This window comes from Balaenoptera acutorostrata, chromosome 15, assembly GCF_949987535.1.
Source record: "Balaenoptera acutorostrata chromosome 15, mBalAcu1.1, whole genome shotgun sequence".
Taxonomy (NCBI): Eukaryota; Metazoa; Chordata; class Mammalia; order Artiodactyla; family Balaenopteridae; genus Balaenoptera; species Balaenoptera acutorostrata.
The window spans coordinates 74458227-74479599 of NC_080078.1; the positions used below are offsets into that span (position 1 = coordinate 74458227).

Sequence of the window (21373 nt, forward strand, 5' to 3'; positions counted from 1 at the left end):
AACAAAAACATCTTGCCCATGGTTTCATAGCTAGTGAGTGGTATTAAGACTTATGCCTGGTTAATTTGGCCTCAAATACTGTATAATTTCTATGTTTCTGCATTGACCCTTGCCTTGCATAGCTTGTGTGAAGCACCTCCATCCCCACCATCTTTGTTCTCTGCCAGTTAAAATTCATTGAATCACTGTAGTTTTTGTTGTAGGGAATTAGGTCTTAAGGGACTTGCCTATAAGGGAGCATGACGGCTGAAGCCTTCTAAATCCTCTGTACTGTAAGTGTGATCTTAATTGTTCCTATGAGCTCTTGGAGTTTTCTTGGCTGTCAAGATAGCATAGTGAGGTGTGGAGGGTGTGCTGGTCAAGACTGCTGAGTAAGTGCACGTAGGAACCTCTCCTTTCCATTTCAAATATGTAAGAATAATAAATGAAAATTATTTTTTTAAATATAAGGATACATAGCCAGCTATAGACCAGGGATAGAAAAGATAACTGTCGTAGTAAGAGGAGAGTAAAGTATGCCTTGTCCTTGTCGGGAGATTGTAGACGGGCTTCCTGTATGAAGTTGTGGTATCATTTGCCTGTGGCCTGGGGAAAAAGCAGAGGGACTGGTCTGACTATAGGAACTGGGCCTGGACTGTATTCAGGTATGGCGTCTTGAGGGGCGAAAACCCTAAATCCTAGTGCAAGACCTGGTTTAAATTGTACAGCCTAGATGACTGAGCTGGGGGAACCGTGAAACCATCCTGACATCATGAAACACTCATGACAGTGAGCACTGTGTAGAGAAGAATCATTCAAAATAAAAGGAAACCCATACAAGGAAATCCAGTGCCGTGAGATAATCAACAGACCTAACAAGTGGGAGAACTCCCACCCAAGGAAATAGGAATAATGGAGCCATCTGAAACAGGATTTAACGTTTGTTTACGATTTTCAAAAAGGTAAAAGGAGGGAATAACATCCTTAAAAGGAGAACACGAGATTATTAACATGAACAACCCCATGAAAAAGAAAAAGTTGGGAATCTTGACAATGAAAACTACAATAGTTGAAGTTCTAGAGCCCAATAAATTGGATAAACAGTCAACTAGACAAGCTGAAGAGAGAATTTGTGAATTGAAAGCTAGAAGTGAGACTGATCACAGAATGCAGGACAAAAATGTACTGTTGGAAACTAGGAAGACAGCATGGATTGAGGAGGTCCAATAGGAACTCTAGAAGGAGATTAGAAGTTACAGAGAGGAAATAAAGAGATAATACTAAGAATTTTCCAGACTTGAGTAAAGCCTTCAGATTGAAGAAGCTTATGAAGTGCCAAATAAATCGATTTCTAGTTATAGTAAAATTACAGAATATTAAGGATAAAGAGAAATCTGAAAAGCTACAGAAAGAGAGATTACCCATGAAAAATGATAACCTGATGACAACTGACTTCTTTACAGCAATAGAAGATGAAAAACTACAGTAAAAGAGCTGAGTGAAACTATTGTCAAAGAAGAATTCTATATCCAGAAAAACTCGTTCCAGAGTGAGGGTGAAATAAAGACCTTTTCACATGTATGGGACCTAGGGTATCAAGAATAACTTTGGATGAAGTTACAGAATACCCAACTAACAGTGGCTAACCAATAAGAGCATTTAATAACTAAGTAGCAAAAAATCTGGGGGTGAAAGATTCCAGAATGGCTAACTGGCTTGATAATGGTTTAGCGTTTGTGTAATTCTCATAGTCTCAAGATGGCCGTGTTAGTTTCAAGCATCATGCCTCATGTGACAGTAACCAAAGCAGGAAAGGAAGTGGCAGGTGAAAATGGGCCACCTAGTTTGCTTCTCTCTTACCAGGGAGGAAAGTTTTTCCTAGAGACCCTTCAGAAGAATTCCCCTTAAATTTCATTGGCTGGAACTAGGTCATATGCTTACTACTAGTTCAGTCACTGGCAGAAGGGGATAGAAATCCTGCAACTGGCTTGGACCACCATGCTTTATCCCCGGGGACCAAGCATTTGCCACCCTCACAAATCAGGGTTATCGTATCAAGGAAGAAGGGTCAGTGGTTGGATCTTGCAGACATGGTCAGCAGTTGCCTTTCTCTGGCAAAAAAAAAAAGTTTTAGGCAACATTTAAGTATTATTATACTAGTTTTGCCAATATAAGGGATTCTGATGGAATGGAAATTTTTTTTGTGTGCTCTACATAGATTTTTAAAAAAAGTTTTCTGTGACTTTCACATTGAAACAATCCTTGAGCATCATTTTGTTAGAGCACTCAGCTACTTTGATGTATTAGGTGGCACTGTTATGATCTTTTTTTTCACTAAGACAGTATGAAGAAACAGGTGTGTTTGGGAAATATGAAAGACAATTTACTCGTTATTTCACTGACAGCCATCCAGAATTTCAGTGAAAATATAATCTATGCAAGATGATGATATCTCATTTAACCATCACAATTGTCTTGTAGTAGTATTGTTGTCATTTTACAGGTGAGAAAATTGAGGCACAAGGTTAATAATATGTCTGTAAATGAGAGCTGATATGTAGTGGTGGTAGGACTCCAATCCTGGGTCTTTAGATTCTGAATCTACTGTTCTTTTAGCCCCCAAATTGAATAGCTACATAACCTTTTATCTTGATAATAAACTCGTAAGGGAAGATGGAGCAAAAGGCAAAAAGAATTTGTATGTGCTCTGTTCACCTGATACTAGCATTTAAGAGGCTTACATTTTTAGTTTCCTTAATGTTTTAAGTATTATTGCAAGTAAGAGGAGAAAGGACTAAAAGACCTCATGGTATTAGAATGAGTGCAAGAAAACCAAGACCCCCATTTTTGTACCCTAATACAGATGTGGAAAGAATCTAGTCTTTGTTTTCTGACAGACCTGGATTCATATCCTGGATTGACCGCTTATTTATCACTTATGTGACCTTGGGCAAGTCATGTAACCTCTCTGAGCCTTTTCACATTTGCCTGTAAAATAGGGATGATGAGCCCTTCATGACCCCCTTTTTTGTAAGGATGAACCTCAGATGATGCAATTTCTAGTAGACATCAGACATGGTAGATACTGTAATTATCACTGTTATTTCCTACTAATACATTCAGTAAAATTTAAATGTGAAGTTTTTAAGATGCCATTTTGTGGTAAGTTCTCTTAAGGACAATTTTTCCCTGAAGTACTTTAGCTATCTCAATTTTGCAAGTGTAGCTAAGTATATATGTCTTGGGCATGTAGGGATATAAATTAGAATGGTGAGTTGCTTGTGTTTTACCACTTTTCATCTCTTGGCTTTGCTTTGACTTTGTAAATGTTCTCCTTCCCCCAATTACAGGTCCTATGGCAGCGTGTACAAAGCTATTCATAAAGAGACAGGTCAGATTGTTGCTATTAAGCAAGTTCCTGTGGAGTCAGACCTGCAGGAGATAATCAAAGAAATCTCTATAATGCAGCAATGTGACAGGTAAAGGCATCTGGTGTTATTTTGGAGATAACATGGTTTCGAACATGCTGTGATAATTTAGAGTTTGACGCCTAGAATTGCATTTACTTAGGTAGTTTGCAAACGGAAGAGTTTAGTGGAATCACTACGAATGTTCTTTACAGAAAGAAAAATGATGAAAAAGTTTGTGTTTCAGCAGCTAAACTTTCAGAGTTTCTATTTTTGCATTGTTTTGTTTTGTTTTGTTTCAGTTTAGCCCTTTTCAAAACTAGGAAGAAGAGGCAAAGAGGCAGAAGGTGGTGCTGGCTAGCCTTTTTTTTTTTTTTTTTTGATAATGATCTCTCTTACTTCCTATTGAGAAAACATTTCTACAGAGACAGCTAAGAAGAGATCATTCAAATGGTTTTCGCTCCAGAAACCTTAGTATAGCAAATGGACCTATAAAAAAAGAATACTTATTTATGTATTACTGTTCTGTTCCTTCCTTCACAATTTTAAGAAATGATTCCAGCTGAGAGTAGTTAAGTATTTTATTTTTGAGGAACTAAGATTTGTCAAATGCTGCAAGCAGGAAGTCGGGCCAGCAGGCGACCACAGAAAAGCACGTGGTTTGCCCTGAAGCTCCATGACAACATGGGAGGTCACTGTGGTGGAGCAGGCTTCCTCAGTTTAGATTGGTGAGAAACACAAACTGAAGGGCAGTGGCAGCTCTGGGGAGTTGAAAGGAGAATGAGAAAGTCTTGCACCTTGAGGCTGCCTTCATCCTTCTGAAGCTCTTTTGGTCCGCAGATCAACTCAGTACCTCCTGTTTGTAAAGCTTGTACCTTAAGGCAGGTGGGGCTACCTGCTAGGCATTTTGCCCAGGAGCCCTTAAGTCTTGTAGACTTGTGAACGCAATCACTTCTCTTCTCCCTCCCTCCCTTTCTTTTTTTCTTTATACTTTTGTGGTTACTCTGTACTGGCTAAAACCCTCCTATTTCTTGATTGGAGGGACCAGAGTAAGGTAGCAGTTTTTCTTTGCCTCTTGCATAAGATACATTACAGGAGCTCTTTCCAGTGGGCAAATTGGAACTTTGCCACTTTTGATAGACTGTGCAAGAGCTGTGTTCCAAACAGAGTGTGCAAATGTCTCTAATTAAAGATGAGGGATTTCAAAGAGCCTACTCTGTGCTAAGAAATACAGAGAGATACAGGGCAGAGTGCTGGTCCTCTTAGAGTTTATAGACTTTAATCGGACAGGCCAGGCTTATAGATGTACAGGAGAATCTAGTCGACAGTATAAGATTGTATAGGACATACTCCAGCAGTGAGTACCTGACAGTAATTGCCTTGTAGAGGCATTAAATACTATAGAAATTCAGGGAAGGGAGAGCAGGTGTGGTGATCTGTATCTTAAGAGGTTTATTCATCCATTTCTTCATTAATATTCATTTTGTGTATGTGTGTATTTTTTTTCCTGCTGTCCTTGTCATTGGCATGTTTCCCAAGGATGAAGGGGCATTTGAAATTTTGAGAGTTAATGCAGCTGAGTTGGTTTTAGCATCTTCCCTTACTATGTTATGCAATATTATTTAGCCCTGATAATGATCTAGCTAAAGCTGGTAGCTTCAGAGGACAAATTATTTCATTTTAAAGGGATTTTAACTTTTTTCTGAAATCTGTCCTCAAGACCCAAACTTTCAGGTCTGATTCTGAATATTTTTCCTTTACAGTAGATTGTAGTGTGATTTTATTTTTTTCCTTGTTCCAAAGTATATGTGACTTCTTGGAAAAATGCAAATAAAAAAAGAAAGGAAACCACTTTTCTCTTTGGAGGGAGAATCGTTGTTAAATACTACTTGGTATACATATCCTTCCATATCTCTTTTTCACCATGCTTGCTATTATGTAACCTGCATTTTTGTTTGTTTGTTTTTTGGTAAACAGAATATCGTCTCGTATTATCAAGTATTCTTCTATAACATTTTCCATGGATTCATGGTTGTTGCATTAAACGGATATATCATTATCTCTTAAAGAAACTCCCTAATGTCAGACATTTAGATGGTATCTAAATTTTCACTTTTATACACAGTACTGTGATGTTGTTACCTGTTTCTTTTTGAATATCTGTAATTCTTTTCTTAGGATGAATTGCAGACTTACAAATGCTGTGTTGAGGGACCCACACATTTTTTGCCCTACTATGATTGCCCTCCAGAAATGAGTACTATTTTACATTCTCATCAAGCGGGTGCATGTTTTAACCTTAAATATGAATAATTGATCTTTTGAGCTGAGAAATTAATTTTCATGTGTTTAACGCATGAATTAATAGGGATGTTTGAAGGCTGTTCAACTAACTTGTATTGTCTCTCTCTCTAGCCCTCATGTAGTCAAATATTATGGCAGTTATTTTAAGAACACAGACTTGTGGATTGTGATGGAGTACTGTGGGGCTGGTTCTGTGTCTGATATCATTCGATTACGAAATAAAACGGTAAGTTTACTTTCTGGAATGGTAGGTATTTCCCCCTTTCCATAGTTCTTTCCCCCTCTGCTTTTTGACGTCGCTTAAATGTGGCAGTTTTGATACCAACCAACCCAGTCCAGTGAAGTGCTTTGCTTATTTCTAACTGGGGACAAAAATGACTATCAAATCTTGGTTAAGCAATGAGTTCTGAGTGTTCAAATTTGGTTGGGTTTTCTTCTACCCAGCGTGTTCACAGATTAGCTTCCACTAAGTCCTCCTAATCAGAGGAAACTCTCTGTGAAAGATGATTTGCTGTTACTGTGATTGCTGAGAGAAAAGCTAGGAGTCATGGGTTCTAGTTTGGGTTCAGTTGCTTAAACTCTTTGTTTATTCATTCAGTAAGTATTTCTAGAACACTGGTCTAGGCCTTTGGGATCCAGTAGTAAATAAGACAAGGACCATGCTCTCGTGGTAGTGCATTTTCTATTAGGGCAACAAAAAGCAAATTAATGGTAACCAGAGAATAAATACCAGATAGAACTGCTGTGAAGGCAGGGAGTGACAATAAAGTGATAGTGAGTGCTTGGTGGGCTACTTGCGAGGAAATGGCTGAGAAACGTTTAAATGTCACTCGGGGAGGCGACATTTAAAGTAAAACGTGAATGACAAGAAGGAGCCATGAGTTCTAAAAGAATATTCTAGGTAGAATGAATTTGGCATGTTTGAGTGCTGGAGAGAAGGCCACTAGATGACTAGAGAGGAATAGGTAAGGGGGAAGCTGTAGGAGGTGAGGTGAGGCAGGGGGGCAGAGCTAGATTATGTTGTGTATTATTGGCCGTGATAATGAGTTTGATTTTTTTCCATGTACAGTAGGAAACCGTTGCTGGGTTCTAAGCAAGTGAGTGAGCCATCTGATATAAAAGATAACTTCTATAAACAACAAGGTCCTACTGGGTTGGCCAAAAAGTTTGGTTGGGTGTTTTTTTGTTTTTTTTTTAAATTTAATTTAATTTATTTTTTTATACAGCAGGTTGTTATTAGTTATCCATTTTATACATATTAGTGTATATATGTCAATCCCAATCTCCAATTCATCCCACCACCACCACCCCCGCCACTTTCCCCACTTGGTGTCCTACGTTTGTTCTCTACATCTGTATATCTATTTCTGCCCTGCGGACCGGTTCATCTGTACCATTTTTCTAGGTTCCACATATATGCGTTAGTATACGATATTTGTTTTTCTCTTTCTGACTTACTCTGTATGACAGTCTCTAGATCCATCCACGTCTCTACAAATGACCGAATTTCGTTCCTTTTTATGGCTGAGTAATATTCCATTGTATATATGTACCACATCTTCTTTATCCATTCGTCTGTCGATGGGCGTTTAGGTTGCTTCCATGACCTGGCTATTGTAAATAGTGCCGCAGTGAACATTGGGGTGCCTGTGTCTTTTTGAATTATGGTTTTCTCTGGGTATATGCCCAACAGTGGGATTGCTGGGTCATATGGTAATTCTATTTTTAGTTTTTTAAAGAACCTCCATACTGTTCTCCATAGTGGTTGTATCAGTTTACATTCCCACCAACAGTGCGAGAGGGTTCCCTTTTCTCCACACCCTCTCCAGCATTTGTCGTTTGTAGATTTTCTGATGATGCCCATTTTAACTGGTGTGAGGTGATACCTCATTGTAGTTTTGATTTGCATTTCTCTAATAATGAGTGATGTTGAGCAGCTTTTCATGTGCTTCTTGGCCATCTGTATGTCTTCTTTGGAGAAATGTCTATTTAGGTCTTCTGCACATTTTTGGATCGGGTTGTTTGTTTTTTTAATATTGAGCTGCATGAGCTGTTTATATATTTTGGAGATTAATCCTTTGTCCGTTGATTCATTTGCAAATATTTTCTCCCATTCTGAGGGTTGTCTTTTGGTCTTGTTTATGGTTTCCTTTGCTGTGCAAAAGCTTTTAAGTATCATTAGGTCCCATTTGTTTATTTTTGTTTTTCTTTCCATTACTCTAGGAGGTGGATCAAAAAAGATCTTGCTGTGATTTATGTCAAAGAGTGTTCTTCCTATGTTTTCCTCTAAGAATTTTATAGTGTCCGGTCTTACATTTAGGTCTTTAATCCATTTTGAGTTTATTTTTGTGTATGGTGTTAGGGAGTGTTCTAATTTCATTCTTTGACATGTAGCTGTCCAGTTTTCCCAGCACCACTTATTGAAGAGACTGTCTTTTCTCCATTGTATATCCTTGCCTGCTTTGTCATAGATTAATTGACCATAGGTGTGTGGGTTTATCTCTGGGCTTTCTATCCTGTTCCATTGATCTATATTTCTGTTTTTGTGCCAGTACCATATTGTCTTGATTACTGTAGCTTTGTAATATAATCTGAAGTCAGGGAGTCTGATTCCTCCAGCTCCGTTTTTTTTCCCTCAAGACCGCTTTGGCTATTTGGGGTGTTTTGTGCCTCCATACAAATTTTAAGATTTTTTGTTCTAGTTCTGTAAAAAATGCCATTGGTAATTTGATAGGGATTGCATTGAATCTGTAGATTGCTTTGGGTAGTATAGTCATTTTCACAATATTGATTCTTCCAATCCAAGAACATGGTATAGCTCTCTGACTGTTTGTATCATCTTTAATTTCTTTCATCAGTGTCTTATAGTTTTCTGCATACAGGTCTTTTGTCTCCCTAGGTAGGTTTATTCCTAGGTATTTTATTCTTTTTGTTGCAATGGTAAATGGGAGTGTTTCCTTAATTTCTCTTTCAGATTTTTCATCATTTGTGTATAGGAATGCAAGAGATTTCTGTGCATTAATTTTGTATCCTGCAACTTTACCACATGCATTGATTAGCTCTAGTAGTTTTCTGGTGGCATATTTAGGATTCTCTATGTATAGTATCATGTCATCTACAAACAGTGACAGTTTTACTCCTTCTTTTCCAATTTGTATTCCTTTTGTTTCTTTTTCTTCTCTGATTGCCGAGGCTAGGACTTCTAAAACTATGTTGAATAATAGTGGCAAGAGTGGACATCCTTGTCTTGTTCCTGATCTTAGAGGAAATGCTTTCAGTTTTTCACCATTAGGAATGATGTTTGCTGTGGGTTTGTCGTATACGGCCTTTATTATGTTGAGGTAGGTTCCCTCTATGCCCACTTTCTGGAGAGTTTTTATCATAAATGGGTGTTGAATTTTATCAAAAGCTTTTTCTGCATCTATTGAGATGATCATATGGTTTTTCTTCTTCAATTTGTTAATATGGTGTATCACATTGATTGATTTGCGTATATTGAAGAATCCTTGCATCCCTGGATAAATCCCACTTGATCATGGTGTATGATCCTTTTAATGTGTTCTTGGATTCTGTTTGCTAGTATTCTGTAGAGGATTTTTCATCTATATTCATCAGTGATATTGGTCTGTAATTTTCTTTTTTTGTAGTATCTTTATCTGGTTTTGGTATCAAGGTGATGGTGGCCTCATAGAATGCGTTTGGGAGTGTTCCTTCCTTTGCAATTTTTTGGAAGAGTTTGTGAAGGATGGGTGTTAGCTCTTCTCTAAATGTTTGATAGAATTCACCTGTGAAGCCATCTGGTCCTGGACTTCTGTTTGTTGGAAGATTTTTAATCACAGTTTCAATTTTATTACTTGTGATTGGTCTGTTCATATTTTCTGTTTCTTCCTGGTTCAGTCTTGGAAGGTTATACCTTTCTAAGAATTTGTCCATTTCTTCCAGATTGTCCATTTTATTGGCATAAAGTTGCTTGTAGTCGTCTCTTAGGATGGTTTGTATTTCTGCAGTGTCTGTTGTAACTTCTCCTTTTTCATTTCTGATTTTATTGATTTGAGTCCTCTCCCTCTTTTTCTTGATGAGTCTGGCTAATGGTTTATCAATTTTCTTTATCTTCTCAAAGAACCAGCTTTTAGTTTTATTGATCTTTGCTATTGTTTTCTTTGTTTCTATTTCATTTATTTCTGCTCTTTCTGATCTTTATGATTTCTTTCCTTCTGGTAACTTTGGGGTTTGTTTGTTGTTCTTTCTCTGGTTCCTTTAGGTGTAAGGTTAGATTGTTTATTTGAGTTTTTTTTGTTTCTTGAGGTAGGCTTGTATTGCTATAAACTTCCCTCTTAAAACTTCTTTTGCTGCATCCATAGGTTTTGGATCATCGTGTTTTCATTGTCATTTGTCTCTAGGTATTTTTTGATTTCCTCTTTGATTTCTTCAGTGATCTCTTGGTTATTTAGTAACGTATTGTTTAGCCTCCATGTGTTTGTGTTTGTTACATTTTTTTCCCCCGTAATTGATTTCTAATCTCATAGTGTTGTGGTCAGAAAAGATGCTTGATATGATTTCAATTTTCTTAAATTTACTGAGGCTTGATTTGTGACCCAAGATGTGATCTATCCTGGAGAATGTTCCATGCACACTTAAGAAGAAAGAGTAATCTGCTGTTTTTGGATGGAATGTCCTATAAATATCAATTAAATCTATCTGGTCTATTGTGTCATTTAAAGCTTCTGTTTCCTTATTAATTTTCTGTTTGGATGATCTGTCCATTGGTGTAAGTGAGCTGTTGAAGTCCCCCACTATTATTGTGTTACTGTTGATTTCCTCTCTTATAGCTGTTAGCAGTTGCCTTATGTATTGAGGTGCTCCTATGTTGGGTGCATATATATTTATATATTTATAATTGTTATATCTTCTTTTTGGATTGATCCCTTGATCCCTTGTCTCTTGTAACATTCTTTATTTTAAAGTCTATTTTATCTGATATGAGTATTGCTACTCCAGCTTTCTTTTGATTTCCATTTGCATGGAATATCTTTTTCCATCCCCTCACTTTCAGTCTGTATGTGTCCCTAAGTCTGAAGTGGGTCTCTTGTAGACAGCATATATATATGGGTCTTGTTTTTGTATCCATTCAGCGAGGCTGTGTCTTTTGGTTGGATCATTTAATCCATTTATGTTTAAAGTAATTATCGATATGTATGTTCCTATTAACCATTTTCTTAATTGTTATGGGTTTGTTTTTGTAGGTCCTTTTCTTCTCTTGTGTTTCCCACTTAGAAAAGTTCCTTTAGCATTTGTTGTAGAGCTGGTTTGGTGGTGCTGAATTCTCCTAGCTTTTTTTTTTTTTTTTTTTTTTAATTCTCTTAGCTTTTGCTTGTCTGTAAAGCTTTTGAGTTCTCCATCAAATCTGAATGAGATCCTTGCCAGGTAGAGTAATCTTGGTTGTAGGTTCTTCCCTTTCATCACTTTAAATATATCATGCCACTCCCTTCTGGCTTGTAGAGTTTCTGCTGAGAAATCAGCTGTTATCCTTATGGGAGTTCCCTTGTATGTTATTTGTCGTTTTTCCCTTGTTGCTTTCAATAATTTTTCTTTTTCTTTAATTTTTGTCAATTTGATTGCTATGTGATTACTATGTGTCTTGGCGTGTTTCTCCTTGTGTTTATCCTGTATGGGATTCTCTGTGCTTCCTGGACTTGGGTGGCTATTTCCTTTCCCATGTTAGGGAAGTTTTCGACTATAATCTCTTCACATATTTTCTCTGGTCCTTTCTCTCTCTCTTCTCCTTCTGGGACCCCTATAATGCGAATGTTGTTGCATTTAGTGTCGTCCCAGAGGTCTCTTAGGCTCTCTTCATTTCTTTCCATTCTTTTTTCTTTATTCTGTTCCGTAGCAGTGAATTCCACCATTCTGTCTTCCAGGTCACTTATCCGTTCTTCTGCCTCAGTTATTCTGCTATTGATTCCATCTAGTGTATTTTTCATTTCAGTTATTGTGTTGTTCATCTCTGTTTGTTTGTTCTTTAATTCTTCTAGGTCTTTGTTAAACATTTCTTGCATCTTCTCGATCTTTGCCTCCATTCTTTTTCCGAGGTCCTGGATCCTCTTCACTATCATTATTCTGAATTCTTTTTCTGGAAGGTTGCCTATCTCCACTTCATTTAGTTGTTTTTCTGGGGTTTTATCTTGTTCTTTCATCTGGTACATAGCCCTCTGCCTTTTCATCTTGTTTATCTTTCTGTGAATGTGGCTTTTGTTCCACAGGCTGCAGGGTTGTAGTTCTTCTTGCTTCTGCCGTCTGCCCTCTGGTGGATGAGGCTATCTAAGAGGCTTGTGCAAGTTTCCTGATGGGAGGGACTGGTGGTGGGTAGAGCTGGCTGTTGCTCTGGTGGGCAGAGCTCAGTAAAACTTTAATCTGCTTGTCTGCTGATGGGTGGGGCTGGGTTCCCTCCCTATTGGTTGTTTGGCCTGAGGTGACCCAATACTGGAGCCTACTCGGCTCTTTGGTGGAGCTGATGGCAGACTCTGGGAGGGCTCATGCCAAGGAGTACTTCCCAGAACTTCTGCTGCCAGTGTCCTTGTCCTCACAGTGTGACACAGCCACCCCCCAACCTCTGCAGGAGACCCTCCAACACTAGCAGGTAGGTCTGGTTCAGTTTCCTACGGGGTCACTGCTCCCTCCCCTGGGTCCCGATGCACACACTACTTTGTGTGTGCCCTCTAAGGGTGGAGTCTGTTTTTACCCCAGTCCTGTCGAAGTCCTGCAATCAAATCCCGCTAGCCTTCAAAGTCTGCCTCTCTAGGAATTACTCCTCCCATTGCCGGACCCCCAGGTTGGGAAGCCGGATGTGGGGCTCAGAACCTTCACTCCAGTGGGTGGACTTCTGTGGTATAAGCGTTCTCCAGTTTGTGAGTCACCCACCCAGCAGTTATGGGATTTGATTTTATTGTGATTGCCCCCCTCCTACCATCTCATTGTGGCTTCTACTTTGTCTTTGGATGTGGGGTATCTTTTTTGGTGAGTTCCAGTGTCTTCCTGTCAGTGATTGTTCAGCAGTTAGTTTTGATTCTGGTGCTCTCGCTGGAGGGAGTGAGCACACGTCCTTCTACTCCGCCATCTTGAAACAATCTCCTCAGTTGGGTTCTTCCATAAGATGTTACGGAAAAACCTGAACGAACTTTTTGGCCAACCCAATTTATTTGATATCCTGTGTTTAAACCATAATGGAAAAGAATATGAAAAAGAATGTATGGATATGTATAACTAAATCACTTTGCTGTACAGCAGAAATTAACATTGTAAATCAACTATACTCCAATAAATTTTTAAAAATATAAAATAAAAATATAAATATATAAAAAATAAAAAGATAACTTCTGTGTGGACTGTGAATGGATAAGAGTAGAAGCAGGGACTTCCTTAGCCTTTAGTTTTTTGTTTTGTTTTAATACGAAAAATAGGCATAATAGTACCTATTTTAAGTATATGCAGAATTTTGAAAATTAATTTAATTTTGTGAAAATACCTTGTAAATTGTGAGGTGCTATACAAATTATAAGGTGGGAGTGTTTTAAAACTCCGTTTTAACTTGGATTATCCATACTACTATATCCTTTTCTTAATTTACATTATTCAGAGTTAGTGTGTTTGTCTAATTAAATACCACGTTCTTTAGCTAGGAGTAATATCCTAACGTAAGATATATGTTAAGAAGTCCCAAATCTTCAATAATTAATTTATTGAATTAAAAATAGGGTTCCAAGGTTTCTTATATGCAGCATGAAGTTATTTTGTTTCAGGTATTTTAAAACAATCCAAAATTAATTTTAATGATGCTTTTGATGTTTTTTGATGTTTTAATATTAGTTTATTACATTCATGTAATTTTTAACTATTAAGTGCTAATCTTTAACTATTACATATTATTTTGCAAAATGTTTTAACTCTGCACTGTCCAGCCTGATAGCTAGCCCCCGTGGTTACTGACGACTTGAAATGTGGTTAGTCTGAATTGAAATGTGCTGTAATATAAAATACCAGATTTTGAAGTATTATTACCAAAAAAAGAACATAGAAAATCTTTAACTTTTTGGTATATTGGAATGATAATATTTTTTGGATAAATATGGTTAAGTAAAATATACAATCAAAATTAATTTTGCTTGTTTCATTTTCTTTTTAATGTGTGGCTACTAGAAAATTAGAAGTTATGTATGTGGCTCACATTATATTTCTGTTGGGCAGTGCTACCTTAACTGATTAGCTCAGCTGGTTAGAATAAGGAGTTAGTAAGTCATGAACTTTGTTCTTTGGCCACAGAAGGTACCCCAAACTCTTGCTTGCCACTGTGCCAATAGTGTTTGCTTGCATTTTAATGAAAGCTCTGTCATTTATTAGCTCTGTGACCTTTGGCACAAATTACTTGTCTGTGCTTCACCTTCATTATCTATAAAACGATGATGATAATAATAGTACCTACCTCATTCGATTTTTATAAGGATTAAGTGAGATTATAAAAGTAGTGCGTAGCATAGTTGAAATGCTTAATATTTGTTAGTTATTTTTAATATTATTAGCATAGTGCCTGGCTCATAATAGATGCTTATTAAATATTTGGTGATTGATTGCTTGATTCTGTAATAGTTATTAAACAACATGGATTCTTACATGCCTTACTATATCATTTGATTTTCATGACGATCTTGAAGAAAGGTGATTTGCCTATTTTATAGATGGAGCAACTGAGACTAAGAGACATTAGATAACTTGCTGAAGTCACAGAACTAGAAAGTAGAGCCAAGAGTAAAAACTAGGTCTTTCTAATCCCAAATTGCATATTTTTGCACCACAACATATTCCCTTCTAAATATGAGTTGTTTGTCAGAAGGGGACTGATTGAGAGTCTGTTGACTGAGTTTGTTTAGGACTGGGGTTGGATCAGCACAAAGTCAGCATGGCACTGATCAGATATTCTGTCAGTCTCCCGCATTCTTGCTTCCGTTTACTCATCATCATTCAGCAAATATTTTTTCAGGACCTACGGTGTGCTAGGTGGCTTTGTTGGTGCTAGGGATTCAATAGTAAGCAAATCAAAGACATTTTAAAATGGAGCTTATGTTTCTAATAGGGAAGACGTCACATAAATAGGTATACAGATAATGTATAGTATGTCAGGTGGTGATAATGCTGCAATGACCAATAAGTAGGATAAGGGGATAGAGAATGATCTAGGAATGGAGGGAGCTAGCGAAGGCCTCTCTGATTTTCTGATGAGGCAACATGTGGGCAGAGACAGTGAAGTAAGGGACCAACTCATCCAGAAATCTAGTTGAAGGGCACTGCAGGCAGAGAGAACAGCAGATAAAAAGGCCCAGAAGTGGTAGTGTGTTTAGAGTGTTCAAGGAATAACAGGGTAGCCTATGTGGCTGAAACAGGATGAGCAAGGTAGAAGGTGATAGAAGATGAAGGTAGCTGGGAGCCAGATAAGGTAAGGCCTTGGTGAGGACTGGCTTTAATTCTGAGTGACTTAGGAAGCCACTGGATGATTTTGAGCAGATATGGCTTACATTTTAAACGGTTCATTATGGCTGCTGTGTGGAAAATACAATGTAGAGGGTCAAGGGCAGAAGCAATGAGACCAGTTAGGAGATTATTAGAATAGTTCTGGCAGGGCATGATAGTGGCTAGGATCTGGGTGATTACAGAGGATATAGTTGCATATATTTTGAAGATAGAGAAGAGCCAAGGATGACCTCAAGGTTTTTGGCCAGAGCAACTGGAAGAATGAAATTGCCTTTTACTGAGAGAGAGAAGACCGTGGGAAGAGTAGAGTAGGTGAGTGGGTGGTAAAGAAAGGGATAGGGTGGTGGTAAAAATAAAGAATTTGATTTTGGCATGTTATGCTTATGATGCTTGTTAGGTATTCATTTGGAGGCGTTGTGTGGGCAAATATATGAATCTGATATTTGGGGAGAGATCTGAGCTGGAAATATAACTTTGGGAGTGGTGAGCATAGCGATGGTATTATAAGCTGTCAAATGCTGTTCACACGTTGAATAAGGTCGTATATTCTAGGAAAGGAGTTTGGGTCTTTTTTTTTTTTTTCCTTTTTCAAATGTGCTGATGTAAACTAATAGAATTTTAACTTCTCATTCTTTTTTCAGTTAACAGAAGATGAAATAGCTACAATATTACAGTCAACACTTAAGGGACTGGAATACCTTCATTTTATGAGAAAAATACACCGAGATATCAAGGCAGGAAATATTTTGCTAAATACAGAAGGTCATGCCAAACTTGCAGATTTTGGGGTAGCAGGTCAACTTACAGTAAGTAAAAATGTTACTTGTGTAGGTAACTTTCAGGTCTTTCTTGAGAAGAAGTTCCTTGTATTTATTTATTTAAAAATATAATACTTGAAATAATTGAATTTTAAAAACTTTAAAAATGTACCAATAGGTTACAAAGGAGCTGGTAGGTTATTTTAGATCCTTTCCTGGAGTTCAGGTCCCATAGTTTAACTTTGTTTAGCTTTGATAAAGATAAAAACTAAAACAGGAAATAATGGAGGAGAAGTTTACATTCTACTGGGCTACATCATCATATTTATAAAAGGAAGAAGAATTAAATCTAAATGGCTTTCCTTGAATAAGACAGAATGTCATCTCATTCAGCCTCCAGGTGGCAGTTGGCTTTACTGAAAACGCTCCCCTCATTTGGTTCCAAAATACAGACTCTTGATTTTCCTCCTACCTCAGTAGTGCATGGCAATGAAATAAACCTTGTTTTAAAACAGGAAGTCTAAAATTATCTGATTTTGTAAAATCAGATAATATGTGTGAAATATGTGTAGAAAAATAGAAGGAGTTCTGGACAGATATATACTAAAATTTACAACAATGTTGTCTGTCATTTTTCTTGGGTAGTAGAAAAATATATACATATATAGTTTGTTTGTTTGTTTAGAGCTGGTATTATATACAGGTTTTATTTTTAAAAATTTTAAATCTGCCTGGAACATGTTAGGGAGTTTCATAGGTATTGCAACAGCACAAAAATTGCTTTGATATTTTAAAAAAAGCTCAGGAACTTATTCCATACTGTGATTTGTGGGCCCTTCCAAAGATTTTGTTGTTAGCACATAAGTAAACAGTACTAAACAGTATTATCTAAATTATAATCTTAATAAGGAAACCGAATTGAAAAAAAATTCTCCTGGTGCTGTGTAAAAGATATCACAATTTAAAATATCAATTGCATTTAGTAACTGAGACTTTTTTCACAGAAATAGAAAATAACAATCTTAAAATTCATATGGGACCACAAAAGGCCCCAAATAGCCAAAGCTGTCCTGAGAAAGGAGAACAAAGCTGGAGGTTTCACACTTCTTGATTGCAAACTCTATTACAAAGCTAAAGTAATCAAAACAGGATGGTATTGGCATAAAAGTAGACACATAGACCAATGGAACAGAATCAAGAGCCCAGAAATAAACTCATGTTTATACGGTCAACTAATATTTGACAACAGAGCCAAGAATGCTCAGTGGGAAAAGATGGTCTCTCCAATAAATGATCTTGGGAAAACTAGATATTCATTTGCAAAATGATGAAACTGGACCCCTTTCTTACACCACTCACAAAAATTAACTCAAAATGGATTAAAAACCTAAATATGAGGCCTGAAACCCAAAAACTCCTAGAAGAAAACATAGGGAAAATGCTCCTTGGCATTGGTCTTGGCAGTGATTTTTTGGATATGACAGTAAAAGCACAAACACTGGGACGTCATTGAGATTTTGGTTGGGATTGAATTGAATTGTGTTGAGGTTGTGTTGAATCGTAAATCAATTTGGAAAATATTGCCATCTTCATGATGTTATGCTTTAAAAGTCCTTTTCTGCTTCAACATTGTATAGCTATTCATCTATACTTTCCTTTAGTACTTCTTGGATTTTGTTCTTTGTATTTAAATTTTCAACCTATTTGAACTTACTTTGGTGAAAGCATAAGGTAGGAATTTAAGTGTAGAATCTTACAAATGAATAGACAGTTGCCCAGTGCTTTTTTCCCCCCATAATCTATCCTTTGCTTGCTGATTTAAAAATGACGTTTTAATCATATCTTCAAATTATACATTTATATACATATAGAGTTGTGTATGTGTGTGTTTGTATACCATAATCTGTTTCTGGACTTAATATTTTCCATTGCTATGCTACTATACTAATATAACTTTGTAATACAGATCTAGTTAGGTTAGTATCTACTCATTACTCTTAATGTTCAAAAAATGTTTAGTTATCCAGATATCCATTTCTAAATGGAAATAATCCTTGACAACAACATTGACTATCACCACTTGAATGGTGCAGATTTGAAGTTTCAGAGCAAAGGAAATGACTTAAGCAGTAAGTTAGTTCCTTTGTTAATTTTTTACATAGGACTGACAAATGAGATCAATTGAAAAATATTACCTGTTGTTTGCTCCTGACTGGCATAACCTAACTTAAGCGATAGACATTTTAGAAGGAACATCGGTGATGATGATGGGAAGTCCTGTTGTCTATTTAGTTCTGTTTAAAATCCTTCTCTTCCTAAAACACAGGAATTCTAGAAAGGTTCTCTTTCATTAGGGCCATGCTATTCTGGGAAAGTATGCAAGTAGTTATTTGCCCATGTGTACTATATTCATATATTATTTAAGCCCCAAAGTAAGACTATATATATACAGTATAATATTATATAAAATATATATATATTATAAAAAAGAAAATCATATATGTACATATATATGTACACACATATTTTCTCTTTTTAAAATCTTCTCTTTTTAAAATTTCCTGATTGCACATGTAATACACACTCACATAATCCAGCTGAGTGTTACAAAAGTATACGGGATGGAAAGTAAAAGTCTTTCGTAATTCTGTCTTCTAGATATGACTCTTGTTAATAGTTTGGTGTATATTACTTGGAGATTTTTTTTGCTATCCATATAACAACAATGTTTATTATTATTGGTTGTGTTTTATTGTTGTTCTGTTCATTGTTTTTCTTTTACAAAGACAAGGCTGTATTATATATAATTTTGAACATAAGTTTTTTGCTTCACAATGTGTCTTGTACATTTTTTCCATGTCAGAAAAGCGTATCTAGGTCCTTTTTTTTTCATTGTATGGATATTTACTATATTTAACTTACTTCCTTTAGTTGGTTATTTGTGTTGTTTCCTTTTTTCTTTTTTCCCCCCCTTCTATTACAAATATTTCTACACTACTTGTGCATATATCTTGGGGTACTTACATATAGGACACATTTCTAGAAATAGATTTGAATCAAAGGATATGGACATATAAAGTTAATAAATATTGCCAAGTTGCATACTAAAACATTGTACCAGTTTATGCTCCTATAACATTGTATTTTAGTGCCTGTATTTTGTATTTTAATCTATGCTATTATCAGCAATAGTTATTAGTAATCAATCTCATTTTAGTGTTTCATTAATTGATTGATTACTTCTTGTGTTTTAATAATTGATTGAGAATCTTTTATGTTTCCATGTCATTTGAATTTCTTTTGTGACTTGCTCGATCAATCATGCTTGAGTATGGTTTGTGTATGTGTTTCAAATCTAAGACATTTCTTATTGTTGGAAGGGACTCTTTTTCTCAACAGTTTTATTGCTTAGTGTTGATCTCTCTCCTTTCTATTTTAGGATACCATGGCCAAGCGAAATACAGTGATAGGAACACCATTTTGGATGGCTCCAGAAGTGATTCAGGAAATTGGGTACAACTGTGTGGCAGACATCTGGTCGTTGGGAATAACAGCCATAGAAATGGCTGAAGGAAAACCCCCATATGCTGATATCCATCCAATGAGGGTAAGGAAATGGACAGAAAACCAGTGGGGTGGTTAGTTACCGGTGATCATTAGAAACTTAGTTAAATGACTTACTTGGTTAGGTACCAAACAATAAATTAATTAATTGTAAATAATTAAGTGTCAGTCTAGACTCCAGCTGATGATACACTTCCACTAGTTGTAGTCACTAATTAAGTCAAGTGTAATCCACCCCTCTCCATTCTAGAGGTTGTGTATTAATAGCCCTCTGGCAGGACGTGGGCCAGGAGATGCGTGGTTGACTTGTACAGTGTATATGTTTTTAATAGTTCAGGTGCTCACATTTTAACATAACAACACTAACTGGAGCTGAACAGCAGTCCTCTCCTTTATACAGGGCATGGGCTTTCCACTTTATCAGTCTCCACGATTCCCTATTCACCAAGTATCACTTATTGCAGTGTTTTCTCTAATGTTTTTTATAGTAGTATTAAGAAGAAAGTAGACTATTTTTTTAAACTCATGTCACTGACACCCAGTCTGATTCATTTGTTGTCTTTTTCCTGCCTGGCCCTTAATAGGTATTTACATGTGTAAGTTCTAGCGGCTCTGTACTATCCAACTTCCATCCACTTTTAGAGTATGAAGGGCCCATAGGTTCAGTCTCCATTGAAACTCCTTCAGTGTTGCTACGCTAAGCAGTTTCCAGGCTTTCCCCCCCCAGAACCCCTCATGATAGCACTGTTACAAGACCTTGACCCTACCTTCTTTAGCGGCTCTGTAGTCTTCTCCATACTGCCCAACTCAGCACCCCCTCTCTTCTGATTAAGTAGTCCTTCTATTAATAGACTTAACAGTTTTTTAAAAAGTATTCATGTGCCCAGAGATAAGCTCCTGTCTTTTTGGGGGGGCAGAAGTGGAGAAGGGTGGGAAGATTTACTCGTTATATTTTTAGATTTAAAGAATATAATTTAAGCTGCTTATTGCAAAGAGTTTTATGTTTTTAAAAAGCTGTACCTCTTTTATTGGAAACTCAATAAATAATACAGACATACCTCATTTCATTGTGCTTCACTCTATTGAGTTTTTGACAAATTGAAGGTTTGTGGCAACCCTGTGTTAAGAAAGTCTATCAATGCCATTTTTCTTTTTCTTTTTTTTTAAAGACTATTTTTTAAAATTAATTTATTTGTTTGGCTGAGTTGGGTCTTAGTTGCAGCATGTGGGCTCTTTGTTGCACCGTGCGGGCTTCTCTCTAGTTGTGACACGCAGCCCTAGAGCACGCGGGCTCAGTAGTTGCGGCGTGTGGGCTTAGTTGCCCTGCGGCATGTGGGATCTTAGTTCCCTGACCAGGGACCGAATCCACGTCCCCTGCATTGGAAGGCGGATCCTTAACCACTTGACCACCAGGGAAGTCCCTATCAGCGCCATTTTTCCAACAGCATTTGCTCACTTTGTGTCTCTGTGTCACATTTTGGTAATTCTTGCAATATTTCAAACTTTTTCACTATTATTATATTTGTTATAGTGATCTACTTTGAGATACGTGGATTTTTGTTGTAATTTGGATGGGCTTGTAGTGGAGAAGAGAAAAATCATTTTATCAAACTCCAAATGTATTTCCAGTCATATTTTGATTGGAGCATCACTTTTATTTTGCCAAATTTTTTTTTTTTTTAAACTAGGCAATCTTCATGATTCCTACCAACCCACCTCCCACATTCCGAAAGCCAGAACTGTGGTCAGATAGCTTCATGGATTTTGTGAAGCAGTGTCTCATAAAGAGCCCTGAGCAGAGAGCCACGGCCACTCAACTCCTACAGGTATGAATCACCCTGG

The 21373-nt window shown here is 36.9% G+C and overlaps 1 protein-coding gene across 2 annotated transcripts in view; it reads left to right on the plus strand.

Moving 5' to 3' along the window:
- Positions 1 to 21373, plus strand: part of STK4 (serine/threonine kinase 4) — a 99907-nt gene that overhangs the window by 13144 nt on the left and 65390 nt on the right. For both annotated transcript variants that reach the window (XM_057528653.1, XM_007193359.3), the window contains exons 3-7: positions 3330 to 3458; positions 5802 to 5916; positions 15851 to 16015; positions 19407 to 19574; positions 21220 to 21357. In XM_057528653.1, the coding sequence (XP_057384636.1) occupies positions 3442 to 3458; positions 5802 to 5916; positions 15851 to 16015; positions 19407 to 19574; positions 21220 to 21357 (603 nt within the window). In that variant the 5' untranslated portion in view covers positions 3330 to 3441. The remainder of the gene's footprint in view (positions 1 to 3329; positions 3459 to 5801; positions 5917 to 15850; positions 16016 to 19406; positions 19575 to 21219; positions 21358 to 21373) is intronic.